This window comes from Rissa tridactyla, chromosome 1 (genome assembly GCF_028500815.1).
Source record: "Rissa tridactyla isolate bRisTri1 chromosome 1, bRisTri1.patW.cur.20221130, whole genome shotgun sequence".
NCBI classification, from domain to species: Eukaryota; Metazoa; Chordata; class Aves; order Charadriiformes; family Laridae; genus Rissa; species Rissa tridactyla.
Genome location: NC_071466.1, coordinates 134,848,325 through 134,868,458, shown reverse-complemented (window position 1 = coordinate 134,868,458; position 20,134 = coordinate 134,848,325). Strand labels below are relative to the sequence as shown.

Below are 20,134 nucleotides of genomic sequence, written 5' to 3'. Positions count from 1 at the left end.
GAAATAAGTGTTCCAGCATATTGCAATATCCTTTGCTGCATACCAGTTCTGAATAAGCAAGCAACAGGCTGCAATTGCAGAACTGTAGTAGGACATTTTTTAACAGCATACAACCAATAATAGAGAATTCTGCAAGTGCTATGCTTGGTCCTTTGTAGGGGGCTAGCAGCAACCTCTCATGGAGAAGGAAGGTGAAAACACAGTTCCATTGCTGGCAAGTTTGTAAGGACAATGTTATTTACTGTCTCCATAATGCCTCTTTGGCAGTATTTTGTTTGAAGCAGCTAGATAAATAGATGAAGATGAACACCAAAATATTTTTCTCTTCAGATACTGAATAAATAATTTGTAAGTGTATTTTGATGGATAAATCCACACATTTCATGTGATTCTATGAAATGTGTGGATTTATCCGTCTAGGTGGGAGTGTTGATCTGCTTGAGGGTAGGAAGGCTCTAGAGAGGGACCTGCACAGGCTGGATCCATGGGCCAAGGCCAACTGTATGAGGCTTAATAAGGCCAAGTGCCGGGTCCTGCATTGCGGTCACAACAATCCCAAGCAACGCTACAGGCTTGGGGAAGAGAGGCTGGAAAGCTGCCTGGCAGAAAAGGACCTGGGGGTGCTGGTGGACGTCCACCTTAACGTGAGCCAGCAGTGTGGCTAAGGTGGCCAACAGCATTCTGGCTTGTATCAGGAATAGCGTGGCCAGCAGGAGTAGGGAAGTGATCGTGCCTCTGTACTCGGCACTGGTGAGGCCCCACCTCGAGTACTGTGTTCAGTTCTGGGCCCCTCTGTACAACAGGGACATTGAAGTGCTGGAGCGGGTCCAGAGGAGAGCTACCAGGCTGGTGAGGGGTCTGGAGACCAAGCCATATGAGGAGAGGCTGAGGGAGCTGGGCATGTTTAGCTTGAAGAAGAGGAGGCTGAGGGGAGATCTCATTGCCCTCTACAACTACCTGAAAGGAGGTTGTAGAGAGGTGGGGGTTGGCCTATTCTCCCAGGTGAATAATGACAGGACCAGAGGAAATGGTCTGAAGCTGCGGCAGGGGAGGTTTAGATTAGATATTAGGAAGAACTACTTTACTGAAAGAGTGGTCAGGCACTGGAGCAGCCTGCCCAGGGAGGTGGTTGAGTCACCATCCCTAGAGGTGTTTAAGAAACATCTAGATGTGGCACTTCAGGGCATGCTTTAGTGGCAGAGATTGTAGGCTGTTCGGTTGGACTCGATGATCTCAAAGGTCCTTTCCAACCATGAAGATTCTATGATTCTGTGATTCTAAGATACACTCAAAAGAATTTAATATTTATTTTCCTAGCTATTTTAGCTCCTTTAGGAAATATTCCACATCTGCATAATATACCTGTGTGCAAAGTTTTGTTTGTGGTTCTCTAAATTAGAAGAAATTGATGTGGGCAGGCAGCTTCTTTTGGCTATTTATTTTAAAATGTCCAAGCACATAAATTATTCCTTTCAAAGTCAGTTGAAATTTGTGTTTACTAAATCAATTCCATATCTTTCCCTTACATTAGTAGGCAAGAAATACTTTTAAACAAACACATATTTTACCCATTTCTATGCCTATTTTGAACATCTTCTGTTGCATTTTGAGTGTTGGGATCTGTGGCCTTGACAGATGCCAAGATAAAGGTTGTGCAAATGCACACTTTCCCATTTTCTACAGAAATAGAATATTGTGGAATTCAATGCTAGTTTCTATAGAAATAGTAGAATTCAACACTAAAAGCTGAGTTTGGCTCATTGACTTTCAGGCCTTGGCCGTTCTTCCTTTTGCAAGTTAATAGTCGCAAGGCTTCTGTGACAGTTTAGCTGTGACACTGATCCAAAATTCATCAACTCCATGCAGACATTTGCTCTGATTTCAGTAACTTTGCCATCATGATCTTGATACTTTGCCATGTAGCTGTGCTGACAAATAAATTTGGGTATATGTGTAGTAATAATTTTTGGACATTCAGGAACTTAATGAATGGCAACTGGTATAATGAAGAGTGGGAATGGATTTTGCTGGAGGTAGATTTTGTACTTTCCAGGTATAAAGTCTGTGTCACCTTCTAGCAAAGATTATTAGTGGAAAAGATGGTTAGCATGCAGCAAATTTCATGACACTGCTGAAAATGTTTATACAAAATGGGAACTAGTATTTTCCTCTGTTTTACAGTTTGGTTTGTCGTTTGGACATTAGTTATTGCATGCTGATGTGTCTTCTGTTCCCTGCTGAAACAGAAAGCTGAAATACTGTGATACTGGAAGCCAAAGAGATCCATTATTGGTTTATTTTGAGCATTCCTTAGTCAAGTTGTATGTGCTCCTGGAAGAGCTGCTTCTCTGCAGGGTGGCCTTGTGAGACTTTTGAGAGTGCCATCCCTTTGTTGCAGAATACACAAATGAAACAAATTTCCTGGATAGTGTCAGTATTTCATCAGTAGTAATGAAAGAAGAATCAACCCCAGTCTGTATAAGGTAGATACAGGTCCCCTCGGACTAAAAAGAATGACGTCAGTTAAAGAAGACAACGTCATATTCTTTTCCAATAACTGGAATACAGTGATTGTAAATTACAGCATTTCCTTGTGGTAACAAGTGCAAGGATTTCCTCAGTCACATGTCTAAGTTTTTTTTTAAAGTTGTTGGATGCTTAATCATTGCGGTCTCATACAGTATGTACTCTTAAGTAACACCACTGCTCATTGAAGAGGACGACAGCAGAGCATGGCAGGGCTGTGTTCCCTGGGGTTGCTGAAAGAGAGTTATTTCCAGGCCGTGACAAAAAGATTCACCTCTGCTTTCCAGAAGGAATTATGGTGTAGTTTCCAAGATTCTTTCACCTTAGGAAATAGCTGAACCAGTACAGTTACTAGTACACCCAAGTAAGCCAGCTTCTTTTTATCCCTTTTCTTGTCCTGTTAATTTTTTCCTTTAAAACTTTTGAAACAAGCAGTGGATTTTGGAGATTTTCCAAACCAGTTTCAGAAAGAGATGGTCAAAACTAGCTCACCAACACTGAGGATGTGGTTGCATACATCCAGCTCTGGCGTTGGGAGTTGCTGTACCATTTGAACACAGTAAGCCCAAATAGGTTCTTGGCAGAATATGTCTTTATTATAAATGGCCCTACGCCTTCTTAATAATTTGGGTGCATTTAATTTTTTTTCCAGGGATCCTGTAATTGCTGCCATTGTAATACCATATGAAATTAATTCCACTTAGAGAGGAAACTCCAGTCCTTTTTTAAGGGTTTTTCTTGACTAGATGCCCCAAGAGTTGCCTGTCTGCACAGCCAGAATGTACTGGAGTGAAAATTTCATAAATATTTTGCCAGTGTAGATAAAACTTCAGGTTTCCCATTGAGAGATAGATTGCAGTAAGCCTTGCTAATTCAATAATATATGCACCTGCATCCAGCGCAACAATTTCATGGTCAGATGGCAACATTTCTCTGTTTCTCTCGTTTCATTTGTTTCATTCCTTTATGCTGAAAGACAATATTAAATGATCAAATACTAAGGATAGTTGGATTAGTTAAGGATAGGTGAAGCTGCAAAATTAGTGGGAAGAATTAACTTTCTGAGTTAGATGCGTTTGGAGCCAAGAGTTTGATTAACACCCAATTCTATGATTACAGGAAAAAAAAAGAATAATAGGATATGACCTAACAGAAAGGAAATAAACATAGCTGGCCCCTGCAAATTTTGAGTTTTACAATAGATAAAATTAAGAGCAAGCCTGCAGGTTTTATGTGTTTGCATGTACTCCTATTGCTTTTATCGCTATATTAAGCTTACTAAGGAAGCCATATCCTGCCATGTCAGATGTAATACTCTGCCCGTAAATTATTATTGTTCAGCACTTTCACTGAGGCATTCATTAAAGTCCTCCTCCAGGTATGTAAGAAGAGAAGGTTGGGTGGTGTTCACGTTGTTTGCAGGCACATTGTCTGCTTTTCTCTTCATGCAGGCGGGGCTTGAAGAAGGTTCAACGTTTGAACTTTGCAGGCTTTGTGCATGCTTTTGGTGGGGTTTGTTTGTTTGTTTTTGTTTTAAAAAATAAAGTGTTAAATTCACCAGTCTCATCCCCTTGGTGTTTTAAGTAGCAATACTGGAAATAGAAATTCCAGTCAGCCTGCCAGGTGAAGTCTCTTAAATAGCAAACTCACAACATGGTTCTTAAAAATAGGTAGAATGTTTGTCTCCACTCTAGTTATGTACAGCTTTGGGGTAGAAAAGGGAGAAATAATCTTCCAATCTTTTTGCAAAATTTAATGTAACTGGAACTCAGATTCAGAGAATCTGTTCCTTTTGGGTTTTTTTTTCTGGTTTATGTATCTATTGGATTACCCTTCCTGGAACTTAAGTATTTGGATCACTACATCAGCACCTTGTGCTGCTAATCACAGTACAGCTTTTTAGAAATAAGTATTATATAAAGGATAGGCATTCAAAAGGCTTCATATTTCTTTGATTTTTGTCCCTTTTGAAGGCTCTCCCATCACTTATTTACCAAAATAGCCCTAGTTGATTAACTGCTTGAAAAAAGGGAATGAATTGATCAGCCCTTGGCAGTCTGATGCTGAGTAACACAACAACTGACAACGCTTTCTTCTGAATTTCCTCTTCTGAAGAAACACAGTGCTGGATAAAAGTTAAGAACAAATCTTAAAATGAATATACCATTTTTCCTGAGTGTCCTGAAGGAACGCCTGGCATGCCTGATATCAGAATCATGTTATGTGCTTTTTGATTATTGACTTGGGCTGTTAAATGATGGCATTCCTGTAGAGCTCTAATTTTGTCCCTGTAGCCTGATAATGATAAAAAGTTTCTGGAAATACTCACGAAACGTTATGGAAGCTGCTAATACCTGCTAAGTGGAAACCTCAGTGGAACACTTTGGCGATGTGCACCTGAACACACTGGGCTGTAAATAAAGGAGGGTGGCTTCTCAGGGACCTTGAACTACCATGCTGCAGGTGTGTTCTTAATGAGCCCAATACGCAGTATTTGACTTGCTGGTTATTGTTTTCAGAAAAAAATTACAGATGTATCTTTTTGTTGTCGTGCTAGACCCCAGAAGGTAGAGCACACCCATGGTTGTGCTGACTTTGCACTTGCACAGCTAATGGATGGCAATTGTTAGTAAGGGACAGGAACTTTCTGAAACAGAGTGGTGGCTGAAAGACTAGAAGTGTACCGTTAAGCAGCAGGGTGTATTTTTGTTAGGAGGATCCTTTCTCGAGCTTCTTATTTCCAGCATTTTTGTAGTGCTGAATGCTGAGTTACAAAAAAGCTACCTGGTTTTGCAGGTAAAGCCATATTTGTAGTTCCTGTTTCAAGCTGCTGAGGAGATTGTAGAAGGGGGTCTTCAGAGCTGTTGGAAGGAAGTGAATGGAGACCTGGCCTGTTCGAGGTTAGGGTGGGTTTCTGGGGCGGGCAGACCTGAGGGGGAAGGCTTGCCAAAAAACTTGACAGGAGCCTGTCCTTGCTCTGACAGATAAAACTTCTCAGAGGGTGGCGCGAGGAAAGTCAGACCTAGCCAGACTCAATCCAAGGGTGAGAAATGCTGAAAGCTTTGAGTGACCGAGTCTGAGCTAGCTGGCTTTTCGGAAGAATCTGGTTTTCCCAAACTACCTTGCTGTCTTGGAATTGTGTCTGTGTATGATACCAAGTAGCAAAGCTGTTCCTGGGGTACTTTTAAAAGTTAAGGGAAAGAAAGAAAAAAAAGGATACGTGAACATGAACCTAAACCAAAAATATTTCAAATGCCTCTGCAATGGAAGGCACATTTGAAATTTACACCCAGGATAGCTCTGATGTAATAATAGGTGAGTTTCTAAAAAGAATACCTTATCTGTTTATCACGGACTGTGTAACTTAGGGACAGTAGCTGGCATTTTTGGGCTAGCACACCACAGACATAGAGCTGATAGTTATCAAACTATGAGGCTGTCTATGATGATTTGTGTATTTTTAGTTGGTTGATGTACACCACTGAATGATCCGTAGCAGTGACTGTGATGCTGCCATTCTGCGTATAAGCCAAGATACAATCTGTAAGAAGAAGAAAGTTTGCACTTTCTAGAATGAATGAAGAAGTGATTTTTGTATGAGGGAGGGAAGATCAAAATGGGATTAATTGTAGTTGAAGCAGAATGCATCTCTTTTATCATTCACGGTACTCTTTCAGATACAGGCCATTATACGAAAAATAATTAAAAATAATTCTAGCATACCTTCTCAGAATAAAGTATTGGGCTTTTTGGTGTTGTTGGTTTTGCCGTATGTGAATTAATACAGAAAATGATAATAGGGCTTATTTTGTGGGGGAAGAGGAAGAGACAGACAAAGCTGTACCAAGTTATCAATAGTAACTTCATAGAGCTCAGTGGACTGTGACAGCCATTTCAGAAATGGTGTTTTTCAAGGTTTGTTGTACATAACTACAGCCTTATGTATTGTCAGGAATATAGCAGATCTTCCTTGTTCCGAGAAGACAATTTTTTGTTAAACAAGGCATACTTTTGTCTTATGCCATATTAATAGCATGTTTCAGATGGTTGGTTGTTACTACAAAGTCAAAGGTTTAACTCATTGTCTGCTTGGTTATTTTAAATACAAAAAGCAAAACCTACATTGTAAATATAAAAAATTTACCAAAATCAGGTGTTTCTTTTTAATTTTTGACAACATATCATTGTTTACTGTGATGATGCTACAATTATTTTGGGAAAGAGTGTTCTATACATTGTCTTGCTGCTTTTCAGTCATATATGACCCTGATATATTCAGTCAGTAATTCCCTGAGAACATCTGTTGTATGAAATATGCAACATAAGTATATAGAAAGATTAGGAACATGCGTATATTCAAAGACCATGCTCAGTTGGAGAGATTTTTTTGTATTCTTAATATTCTCTTTTAACAAAAGCTTCTTTTTCCTCCTCTTGTGTTTTAGATATTGATGAGTGTGAAAATGACTTCTACAATGGGGGTTGCGTCCATGAGTGTATCAACATTCCAGGCAACTACAGGTGTACATGCTATGATGGCTTCATGTTAGCCCATGATGGCCACAACTGCCTCGGTAAGTAGTGAATGCTGGCAAGACAGTTTCATTTCGTGAATGTGGTAAGAAAGCCTGATCTGCTTGCTGCATTTTGTCATCTGGTATGTTTTCAGTAAAGACTTGATCCAGATCACACTGAGTAAGTTCAGATCTGTGTGTTGACTTCAGTGTGGTTTAGACCAGACCCTTAAAGTTGGCACTCTTAATCCTAACATACTCAAATCAATTTGCTGATCTTTAACATTGCTAAAAAAAAACCCTGACCTCCAAAGCCTATGTTGGGTGTTTGGGCTTCTTTTTTTAAGAAAAGTAATCTGTCCCATCTACTTAAATATATTTTGTCTGTTTCTTCCAACTTTTGTAATTTCAGGCATATCTTTAAAGCTCACCCTCCCCTTTTTTCCCTTTAAGGGTAACATAGTTCTAGGATATGCTGTATGAACATAAATTACAGAATGTTAGAAGTGCAAGTGTGATGAAGGAATACTTGGACAATAAAACAGGGCAGAAGAAACAGTTATCAGTAATAGCTGTTTACAAAGGGGCGGGACACAGTCCACCAACTGTACAAAGCCATGTTCAGAGCAGGAACTTAATTGCTTCAGCAGTCTGAGGATTTTGGAATCTGTTTTTTTTTTGATACATGTCCATTGCTCTGGTTTAAATACATTTTGGTTATCCTAAAAGCTGAAAAATACATGTTTTGTTTTGAAATTTCTTCACATCAATTACCTGGAAATTATTACCAGTCAATAACCTTTGACTGCTATATCCAATTTCCTATAACCTGCTTTATTGGTAGTCATTTTAGCTAAATCCTAATGCCTAGGGACTATCTTCCTCAATATTTCCGATATAAATGCAACGACCAGTGTTTGGTGCAGTCCCAAATTCAATTCAAGGTGATGTTTATAAAACAGTGTGGAAAATAGGTATTTTTTCTGGGTCACACAGCACCTTTACTTTGGTAAAACTGAGATTCTTTGCAATAAATGTCAGGCAGTCAGATATTGAACCAGAAATAATGAAGTCCAGTAACACCAGTCTTCACTCACTGAAGCTATGGAACAACTAGAATTTCTGAGCAAGGATTTGGTTAGCCTTTCAGTAGATGTATTTTCTACTGGGTTAATTTTCAAACTGAGTAGTGTTTGTTCAGATGGATTATATATCGTGACCATTGACAGACTTTTGACCTGAACTTCCAAATTTCATTTGTTATAGAGCGGACTAAATAGATTTATTTGCCTCAACCTGAGGTGGTCAAATGATTAATTGTGCAAGATGTGTTCCTTATACAAAGAGCAGCCAGCCATTCATTTAAAAAGGAAAGAAAAATTCTATTTATAACAATGTTCATAAATATCTCTTAATAAAACAGAACACAAACATAATCAAATAGTTCAACTATTTGGAATTCGAATAACTGTGCATGTATGTTGTTTCAAACAGCTTGCTATTTTCAACTTTGTTTCCAAGTGATTCCGGTAGTAGTGGGGAAAATTAGGTTAGCAATTATTAACAGCAAAAAGAATGACCTGATAAAGAACTACCTGATAAAGAATGAACCTTTCAGGAGATCTGTGGTATTTTTTTGGACCTCTGCTGCCTGTGTTTTTGCTCTCTGGTCATCAAACATACAGGCTGGATCTACAGAGATAGCCAAATTTCTAATTTTCTTTTCATTAATTTCTATTCAGCCACTTGATTTTTTTGGGAAAAAAAAATGCCTGCAATAATATAAACCATTGTGCTTAACAGGTGACTACGGTTGACAGTATTGATCAAAAGGTTGCCAAGAGATCTTTCAGATTTTTTAGAATTGGTGTCTGCCTGTATTTGTGGTCTACTCTGAGCTGACTTTCTGCATTACCCCAGAACTGTTAGGAACCATGTTGTTTCTAAAAGAGGTTCAGTGAAAAGGTGGATGGGAACAATAGCAAAGGGTTCCCTTTCACCCAGTCTGCAACTGTAGGACGCTAAAAGAGGTCACAATTGCCTTTTTAATTTTAATAGTGCAGACTGGGGAAGTTTATGTTCCTCAAATGCAGATTGAATATTTGCAACTAATGAATTGTCTTTGATATTTCTCAGTAAAATAACTGCTTTTACTTGGAGGCACTGAAAAGGGAATCAAGGCACATTCCTCTTTCTCCTTTTTTTAAAATTTGGGTGAATTCACTGAAGGCAAAAGTGTCTAGTTGTAAGGTCTCAGACCAAAGTTTTTAATCCTGACAGCGGCCATGCAAATCCTGCTACAACTGCCTGTCGTGCATGAACTCCAGTTTGAGACACTGTCACTAGAAAAAGAGATAACTTCATTTTTCTGTCATCATTTGGTCCCTAGCTGGCTGCTGGCATTAGTAGTTAGTACTGAGTGCTGGGGTGGCCTGGTTTTGCCCATTAGCACAGTGTGAGTTTTGAAAAGGGGAACATCCTACTCTTTTCCCTTCTGGAGTAGTTGTATTTCCCTTCACTATGGTACCGGAAATGTGTAAATGCAGTTGGCTGTTTTTAAGAGGATGCAGTGAGGTCTCATATCAAAACCAAACCTTGTATTTGCACATGTTTAAATTAGGATTATAACTTTGGGGAAAAATTTCCCAGAATGTAAAACCTGGTTAACTTATTTTGGAGATATTTTTTTTTTTCCCATGAAGAAATCAGGCATTGAAAGGAATTAAAGTTTTGATGAGTCCAGTGGTTTCTGCCTGTTCTTGCTTTTTGAGAAACCACTTATTTTTTATGGTTTATAAGAATACAAAGACTTCTTCATAAGATTAGTTACAATGTTTTTCACCTTTCAATACATTCTTTTACTGATTTCTGCCCCTCCCCCCTAGGACTTTACAGAACTGTCAAAATGGAGATTGCTGGTTAGGTACTGTGTAATATATTCTATTTTATCAAGTTTATGTTCCTCTTAAAAAAGGCATGAAATGTTTGATCAGCATGCTGAAATTAAGTGTCTATACACATCAAGTAGGGCTGTAGTGGATCTTGTATAGAATTATGTCATTTCCACAGAATTTGTAGATGAGCTGATAAAACTCACAGTAGGTTGATTTCAAAAACCCTGCCTGAACCGTCTTCTCATACAGCACCATGGATGTGTATGTGCTTGGGTAGAAGATTTCCTAGGAGTGACCCAGCATCTGATCACACTATTCCTACTTCTTCCCCATCCTTTGGCCTTCCAGGCATTACTGTTGGGGTCCATTTTGTCGGCGCGTCGTGAGCCAGGCAGCAAGAATTCGTAGAGGTCAATTCAACTGCCTAAACATAGGAGCCTCATGCCAGTCAGCCTGGAGCTGGTAGATGCAATGTGAGATCTACAGGAGTAGGTCAGGAGTGTGAGATGGAGGCTAGATGGGATAATATAAGGAATCTAAAATGGCACCTGACTCCAATCTGTAGACAGCTGAATTGCTCTCTCCCTGACTTGGGCTGCATTTTATCATGCACGCATCAACATAAATCTTTGTCTAGTGATTTTAGATAGAAGATTTAGGGATGGAACCCTGTGATAGTTCACTGGTAGTCCTGTAGGCCATCTAGGAACCTCTAGGAAATGGGTTGCAATGGACAAGACCGTTATACCAGGATTTCTGCATCTCTTGCTTGACTGAAGTCTGTGCAAAATTTAAAGCCATCTCTTCTTGTCAGGGTGTACATTACTTTTTAAACCATCACTGAATGTCTTTCTAGTAATGTCAGTATAGCAAGATGATTGCAATCTTCTTTATAAATACCAAACTCGGAGTATTCACAGCTAATTACATCAGATGTAGTCAACAGGTTAGGTATTTTTTCCCGAGTTCTTGTTTCAACATTTCTCTCTCTCTTTCTAATCAAGTGAAATTTCTTATTTATTTATTTGTTGGGAGGAGGTGTTTGTTTAAGAATTCATGGCTAAAATTTGTACTGGAAAGTGTCCAAAACTGTCCTCAGGGGAACTTGACTCGCCTTCTATTTGACATTTTTATTGAGGAATTTCTCAAATATAACATGAAATGACACCACAGGGAATTCAAACTACGATGAGATCCTTGTCTGGCTAAAAAAAAATTATTTTAGCACTGTAATCACTTGAAATAGCAGTAGTTCTTTCTCAAAATTGCTCTAAATTCTGCTCAGTGGATGCAAGACTAATATTTGGTCTCATGCAATAGGTTTTATTTATCCTTCATTTGAAACTTGTCATGAAATATGGTTTCCCCTTTCATATATGAAATACCAGTCTGATTTTTTTGTAAGTATTAGTTCACTCGTCCAGATGTTCTTTCCTGTTTGATTATTTTTTCTCCATAATCTTACCGATAAATTGATTTTTCCTTCTTTGTTTCTTTCACATGTTGAGGCGTGCTATCAGTTTTCGTTCTCTTGCCCTTAGGAGAGATTACGGCATAACTGATCATCCTTCCTATTAGTCCCAAACACTTTACCCATCTCATTTGTAGTGAATCGAAGTCTATTCTCAGATATTTGGTAAAATCTGTGAATCTGTTACGAAAGTATCAATGGAGAAAACTTATGCCTTTAAATCTGGTTATTCAAAATATACTCCCTGCTCTGATTCAGCATGACACTTAAAGGTGTTCCTCCTTTGCCTAGTTTTCTTACCTTATTGGTTTAATATCAAATAAGAAGACTGGACTTTTGCATATGTGTAAGTGCATTATTGATTGGAGGTCGCTTTGGCAGTTGGGCATATTTGTACTCTGTCTTGGTGTCCTCTTGGAGGCTTTCAGTAAGACAGATAGCAGATAGCAGAGGCGGTAGGTTGAGCCTGGTGTTGCAAGCCTGGGTATTGTACAAAGTAACATATGTGATGTATGGGGATGCCATAGAGAAGGCTTGAGAATTTGTCTTCCTTTTCAGTGAGAATTTCCGGGGAGCTTGGCATAGCTGCCACTATGGTGACTCCAGAATGTACCCAGAAGGTAAAAGGGAGTTTCCTGGGGGTTTTTTAGTTTACTTTCAAGCTACTGGGATAAGAATTGTCACATGGAAAGAAAGCCTCTGTTTCTTCATCAGCAGTAAGGCTTCAGCTGGTGGAGAGCTGTTCAGTTTAGGGCATAGCACCTGGATGAAGCCAAAAGAGAGCAGTGAGAATGAGCGATCTGAAAAATCGTAGAATATCTTGAGTTGGAAGGGACCTATAAGGATCATGTGGTCTAACATGGCTAATGCCAGAAGAATGGAAGAAAAGGTAGTTTTCTTCTAAGGAAGAGAAGATTAAAAAGAAGACACAATAGTCATCAAATCCAAAAAAGGCTGTTGCAAAGAATTAGATTTTTACTGTTTTGTTTTTGTATCCCCGCAGAAGCGAGTGAGGTAGTGCAATAGTATTTGGTTACTCCACTTGGGAAATTCAGAAAGAGCACTGAATTATTTTTCCTTACTCCTGAAGTACTCTCATGTGTAGTACCATTGTCTTACATTAGTCTCTCTCCTACTGTGTAAAAATGTAGGCTTCCTGGGAGAGTATTATGTGTTGTGTTGGTCTGAAGCATCACCAAAGAAGACAGTTCTGAAGCTTATCATGGATTACTAAAGCCTTGGGATTTGTCCAGGAACAGCTTGCTAGAAATCTTGCTGAAAGCAGTTCTTACTGGTATTTCTGACTAAATCTTACGAATTTATTCAGCATCTGCAAATAGAAAGTAGAAGACAGTGGCATAACTGGATCAGAAAGCAGAGAGCCTTGCTTTGCGCAATTTCCTTGCCAATGGGCTCACATATCATCTGATACTCCAAGCCTTCTGGAATTTACCTATCTCTGATCAGAATGTGAAATAACGGGGAATAAAGAGTGTGCAAGAAAAATATGTAGCAACAAAAGCTGACTGTCATTGGTTCTTACTTGAGAAAACCATGTAATACCTCCTCCACATTCTGCTCTTCTATCCTTTTTTCCTGTAGGCAGACTTTTGTGTACACATAGTTAAGGAATTCTTCCTTAAAAATCGACATAACTCATTGTTTTGTCTTTGTCAAACCAAATCAGGGTGTGAAAAATATTTCATGTTAAAGAATGGAATTGCTTGGAGTGATTTTCTTTTGCTTATCTGTTCAGATATAAATATGAATTGCTGTGAAGTGCTACTCATCTCTCTCTGTTTTGTGTAGGCTTTTTTTATTTATTTTTTCCTTAGCTCTGATTTGTGATAGTCCCTTTTTAAAAGGAAGTAAGCATTGCGATTTTGCAAAAACACTTCTTACTTTCAGGTTGCACTCAACTCTTCTTTCCTCTAAAGATTAGCATAGGTTCCATGAAGACCTCTGCTCTTTATAATTTCTCTAATTAGTAAGTGTGCTCAAGGGGGTTGTAAACTCTTCTCAGAAACCATCAAAAAAGATACAAAGGAGCATGGACAAAATATTTATCATAATGTATTCAGAGATGTATTTATTTTATTTATAGGTTTTTCTGTGGTATTCATTGCTGTGATATAGGAACATATGTGAACACCTTGTAAATACTAATAGATTTGTCCTCAGAAAGTCCTGTAATGAAAAGAAGTATAATTTTCATTGTTTTATACATGAGGAACTAGGGCAAACAGATTAAGTTACTTCTCAGTCTTCACACAGGGTGTATCAGCATAGCCAAGGATAGAATCGCTACCCTTCTGAATCCCTGCTTACGTACTCTTTAGTTCAAATATTCTGTGTAACTTTGGTTTCTCTTACAGAAAAATAACAATTACTAGATTTGGACATCTAGGATATGATATGTCTGTTAATTCTCTTGTATGTCAGACCTCCTGAAAATAACTATAGAAGTAGGTTTTGATGATGCAGTATAGTTTATGGTTCTTCACCAGTTAATCCTGTGCCTGATAGAGAAGAGTCTTGGGAAGCAGAGTGAACTTCTGATTATAAATCAAGCCAGAAATGCAATTACTAGTGTGCATTATAGATTCCATAAAGCTCTCTGCAAGAGCTGAGTGTTCAGTGCGGTAGACAAAAGCACAAGCACAGTCTCAGCTGTGAATTCAGTAGCAAAGACTCGAATAGCAAAGTCCTGGTTATGTCCACAATCTTAAAGGTGTGCTTTGGGCAGAAGGCCTGATTTTCCAGCCTGAAAAATTGACATTACTATTTTATTTGTCTATTCTCAGATACTATTTTGCATTACTTGCCAAAGTGACTAAGTCATGTGGGAGCCCCTGTGGGAAAGGAGAGGTGTCACTTTCCCTGGAGCAACCGAATCTGCGCCAGGAGTGGTACTAGTCTGCTAGCTTTGGTAGGTGGAGCAGGGCAACAACTGCAGCAAGGCATTTGGGAGCCTACAGCTAAAGGAGAAACTTCTGACAAACCAGGAGCAGATGGTCACAGGCCTCAAAGTAACATCTGCTTGTTATAAAATCGGCCTTGGGATCCCAAATCCAGTATACCACTTAGATTCATCTTTGGAATCACACAATTTCTTTACTTCTAAGCTCTGAGGTTAGGATCTAAACCCAAGTTCCTGTCTTGCAGTGCTCCATTAAAATCCGTTGGCTAATTTTAAGAGGAGAGGTTTTAACCCTGGCCTGTGGGCTTAATTCCTGGCCGGCTAGTAGTAATCTACAATCTGACTCAGGTGACAAAAAGAACATTATTATGTACACATGTGTATGTATGTAAGATCATATCGTTTATCCTCTTTCAGTGAATGTTGCAGTGCTCTATGTTTATCTTTCAAAGCAAACCCAAAAAGTTAGAATCCAAAATCTACCTATTCCTACCCTTCTGCTTGTCTGAACGTATACACTGGGATGGGGGATTGTGGCAGAATCTGCCTATGAACATGAAGTAGGAGGAGAGCTGCAAGTATATGAGAAATCATTTCTAAAGCTCCCAGATGTAAAATGTCAAGAAGGGGTACATAACTCATTTAGGATTGCATAATCACTGGTATGATTAAAGAGACCAGTGTCTTCCTTTTAATTTAGCTTTATTTTTCTTCTTCTCCAGACAGCTGTGCACAATGTGTTGCTTACTTGAACTCCAAATGAATGCTTCTATTAACGATGTTTATTTTTCTTTATGTTTCCCAACAGTTCAAATAGATTTTTTTTTTTAATGTGAACATTTTTAATATAAAACTAAGCAGCTTTTGGAGAGTTGTTTTTAGTTTCAGAAAAACAAATATTTTAAAGAGAAGCTGAAAAATGGTCCATTTTCTTGGCTATCTTCCAGTTTTCCTTGCCCTTCTTTCCTAATTCCAGGAGACTGCTAGGTGAGCCGACAGTTTTGTCCTTCTCTAGCACATCAGCAGGGCCTCTAATAATATTATCAGTCATAAACTCTCTCCCAGATTTTCGTGGTTTCTAATCTTAAACTCCTTGGCAGATGGAGGAGGGTTGAATAAACCCAATAGCCTTCTTTTCATAACTCTTCATTTTTATTAAAACGCATGTAAAGTTATGGTATTTTTGTAGAGAAAGTTATTAATCTAAATCTTGAGGTTCTTACTCATTTCCAGTGATTCCAGTGAGAGTTTTGCTTGAGCAGAACTTCGGGACTTGGCAGTTGTTTTATGTCTTGAGAGAAGGAGGCCAGACTCCCAAATCCAGGGGTCAGTGGTTGAGTAGCGGGGATCCGTTCTAAATGTGAGGGGCCCAGGCACAAAATGGGGCCCTATATAATGTATATTTACATACATGATGAAAAGTGTTGAAATGCAAGTTTTAACAATAGATGTATCTGTATGTTTTAAACCTTGATGTGTTCTGTATTTCTGCAAACGATGACTGGCAGTGATTGGGTCCTTGGAGCATAGTAAGAACCTTGGGATTACAGGGGGCCCAGAGGTATTAACCTCCCTCAGACAAGCTGCAGTGGGTGCATATGCAAAAATCCATGCTGCAAATGGCACAAGTAACTGAATTTTAGTGACAAATGCATTTTTTCAGGAAGAAAAACTTGAGTGCATTTTTTAAAGTTCTTTGTTTTTCAGATGCAAGCCTAAATGACAAAGAAAGTTACTTTCTGATGTGTTTCTTCAGCAAACTAATTTTGACCGTATTACTATTTTCAGATCTTTTATCAGTCTTGCTTGGTCTGCACATTTGATGAATTCTAAATGCTGGGATTCATCACAGCAATTTAAAGTATCCAGTCTTTGTGGTACAGTGGCATGCATCAGATTTTATAACATGTACTACTATTCTGCAATGCCTTCCACTAACTGGTGCCTAGGTGCTGAGCAAATATGAATAGCTGGAATGATAAGTAAATGTTCTATAGACAATTCTGTATTAGAAGTTTACATACAACTTCCATATATGTGTGTTTACTTCTGTTAAGTGGTTGCCTGCATCTTGTGAGAGTCTTCAAGGTGCAAGTGGTAGCAGACAATTGTAGAAATAAGATAAATCTGTCTTTTGAGATGGGATTATAATATGTCAGTTCTGATGATCTTCCTCTTCTAAACCTTGGATTCAGTTTTGTGGTACGTGGTAACTGTAGAAATTTCCAGACTCTGAGCCATTGCAGCCTCCTCTCTTCATGGCAGGTTCCATGATGGATGGATGAGAATCGTTACCGTTGTGTTTGCATACAAATTTGAAAATCATTTAACAACCAAGAAGTCAAGCCCTACATTTCTATAAAGCTTATGAAGCCCTCAAGTTAAGAATCTCATACTTTAAATGGTATAGCTGGAGTGTAAATGTCTGCATATAAGCCATTTATCTGTACTCACCTTGGAGTCACTAGAGAGAAATAGGTATTTTGTGTGCATGACTGCCCTCATCCTAAAGTATATATTTGCTGTAGCTCAGATGAACTGCTCCCTATTTTTTCATGGATGCAGTCCCATTTACTTTAGTTAATCAACACCTTTGAAAATAGAGTTAATGCTATCAGAAGTTTGGAGCCCAAATTGGAGACTGGTTTTGAAAATACATCCATGTTCACTCTGGAAATCCAATAAAAATATGGAATTCTCATTGCGATTGATGGAAAGGCCTCCAACATCCAGCCCTCTCTGAAGCTAGGATCTGAACATACTGCATTTCTTATCCTGCTCTTTCTATTTCTGTATCTGAAAGTTTCTCTTTTCAAAAGTACTCTAATGTTTGGTCCTGCCACATTAATCTTCTGAGTTCAAATGAGATATAACTTTCGTTACATGTTAATTTGCCGTGTTTGCTTTCTTAAGCCAATGTGATCTGAGAAGTACCAAAATAAGTGAGAGTATAAATCAGCATAGGCCCAAGGTTTTTTGTTAGGTATGGGGGAATAATCAAAAGTGTAGAATAAATCTTGGTCGCTGTCAACTATGAAGTTAGATTCTCAGACTGTCATAATAAATTAAGAAACTGGGAGCTATGTGCCAGCAGCATCAATCTCAGTCTCTTGTTTCAGCAAGTCTTCTTGTTGTCTGAGAGTTTTTTTTAAATACTTACTCCCTGGAGGAGGTAATCAATCACAGTAAAGATTTCTCTACATGGAACACTCATGAAAGTAAAGAATAATCAGCTTAGAGTGTGAAGTTAATATGTATAAGTTAAATCAGTTAAATCCCACTCTTACTTGGTCTGATATGGCTGTAGACGGCTGTGTCTTAGTTCAGCAAAGCCAGAGTTTTGTTATGTGTTATTTATTCTGCATCCTTACTGCTTTATCTTGTTTGTATTAGTTTTGTATGTTTTGTTAATTCATCTTAACTTTCTCATAATAGCAAATTTCTAAGCCAGTGTGGCCTATGTCGATGTACACCTTAAGAGAAAAACTATAAAATATCTTAAAATTAACCAAAGCTTTGGGAGCCACATTGTATTTAGCACTTACTTAAAGCAAGGGAGAATATGTATTCACCTGAGGGTGCAGGATTTCAGCCTTTAATGGGTGTGTTTACCAGTCCGTGTATGACATTCAAGCCTTCCTTCATGGAGTGGTGTCTTTGTCAAACCTAGAAATTGCATAGATCCAGCTAAAACACTGAATTCATGTGGATTACAAGAAGTCATGAGTCAAAGTGGAGAGCAGCTCCATTTTGGTGAGCTGGTCTCTGATTTCAAATAGAGTCACTGTCATTATACTATGCTTAGAATGCAAGCAATTCTTGGCAGCCATTGCTTACTGTATTAGAAAATTAAACAAAACTCTTTTCCGGTATGGATGAGTACCAGATGAAAGGTTGGTAGTGAATTTCCTTGTTGGGTAGATTCCAGGGTCTCGGCTTTCTGTAATGCCCTGCTTTTGCTGTCTAATACTTTCCGTGAACTTCTGCATCTTGAAGTTATCCTTTGGACTTCAGTGTACAACTCGAAAACTTAAAAGTTTGAATCAAACTACAAGACCAAGACAGAGGATTATTTTTACTGCTTCCATTACCTTCTGCAGACTTCAATCCAGATCCTTCTCAAGTATCTCAAAATATCCCCTGTGTACACGTTCCTTACTGGAATTGTGTCGGAGCACAAGATGTAGTTTTGTATAAAAGAGGGGCAGGAAGGAACATGGACTAGTTGATGGTAGCATATTTTAATATGACTTTGTGTAGCTAACATCTAAATAATAATAATACTAATAATTACTCATTAATTAAAACATTCATTAAAAAGTCACTGGACATACTTTACAAGAACGATTGTTTAGAGAATTTGGAAGATTTAGGATTAAAGCAAAATTTATGATTAAGAGGTCTTATGAGATATGGAAAGAAAATGTTTGGAAACAATTGAAATGTACTTTGTTAAATAAATAAGCCTGGAGTGGACATATGGTATTGTGCTGTAGGACAGGAGCAGAAATGAGAGTCGGGGAGAAGCTTTTCTACTCCATCTTAACAAAAGAAAATTTTAACTGAAGAGAAAATTGCTCAGCAAAGAGAGGCTATAGTACAGCCTCTTCAGCAGAGTGGTTATACCATAGTTAAAACAGAATGGAAGTGGCATTGAAGAGTTTAAAAGAATGGAAAGATGTATTTGCTGAATTAATTTAGATGGCAGTGTTACAGACACTCCTCAGGAAGAGTCGGGCATCCATAGTTCTGGGGGCCTGTAGGTCATATGTTAGTGAGAGTACTTTCCTGGGTTTTATTCCTCTCATAAGAATAGCTGTGCAGAGAGGATGAGATCTCTGTTGCAAGACCTACAAAGTTGGCTTTTCTTTGAAAATTGTGAATATAAAATTGTATAGTTCTTAATGGGGAAAAAACTGTATATTTTTAATTGTAGGATACACTGTACAGTTTTTCATGCTAATTTTTTTTTCTTGTATCAACTATTGTATCAGACAACATACTAAACAGAGAAAACTCGTAGGTTAATTTTTTTAGAATTCTTTTCAACAAAATAAGCTTGAGTGGGAAAGAACTACGTTTTTCTATAAAGATTTTTTTTCTCCTACAGAGTTTCTCCAACGCAATGTGTTTATAAGTATACAAGCAACTTGAAAGTGAGGTGATCTATTTTTTCTGTATTTGAATCAACAAAAAAATCCCTAAAGTGATTTTATGCAAGTATTCCTAGTGTATTTCTATCATGACCAATACAGGCTGAAAAGTTTTCCACTACTGATAACCTATACTGTTATGTTAAAGTACCAGCGTCATATTTTTCAGATACATAATAGCAGATAAAGAATAGCAATATTTCAGTGTTACCTTCTAAAAAATAGTTTTTGCAATTCAATATCGTGAGTACGTATATTTAGACTTAACTGGGGAGCTTGAATGATTTCCTTTGAAAAAGTTGAGAAACTTGATTTATTTAATTATCTCTGTTGTTTATTTTGGAGGCATAACTAAGAAACTTTTTCTGAAATTAGTCAGAGACACAATAAAAATTACTAATATGACAGCAAAGAATGGGTTCTAGATGCCGGTAGTGATTTATAGTGACAGGTGTGGAGCTGCATTCGCAGGACAGGGAGCCAGACTTCTGTTGTGTGACTTAACGAATCATTTAGGGTTTGGTTATACAAAACGCTAAGCACCCCGGTCCCTGTGCATCAAGTCTTCTACACACACACCAGATATGAGTCACAATATCTGCTGCCTGTGTGACAGCAGCACTTTCTTTAATAGGCCTGGGACTGTCTGGGTGCCC

At 38.2% G+C, this 20,134-nt stretch overlaps 1 protein-coding gene across 7 annotated transcripts in view; it reads left to right on the top strand.

Moving 5' to 3' along the window:
• The window catches only part of SCUBE1 (signal peptide, CUB domain and EGF like domain containing 1), a 217,922-nt gene that overhangs the window by 27,072 nt on the left and 170,716 nt on the right, over positions 1–20,134 (top strand). For all 7 annotated transcript variants that reach the window (XM_054185747.1, XM_054185738.1, XM_054185731.1 and 4 more), the window contains exon 3: positions 6,972–7,100. In XM_054185747.1, the coding sequence (XP_054041722.1) occupies positions 6,972–7,100 (129 nt within the window). The remainder of the gene's footprint in view (positions 1–6,971; positions 7,101–20,134) is intronic.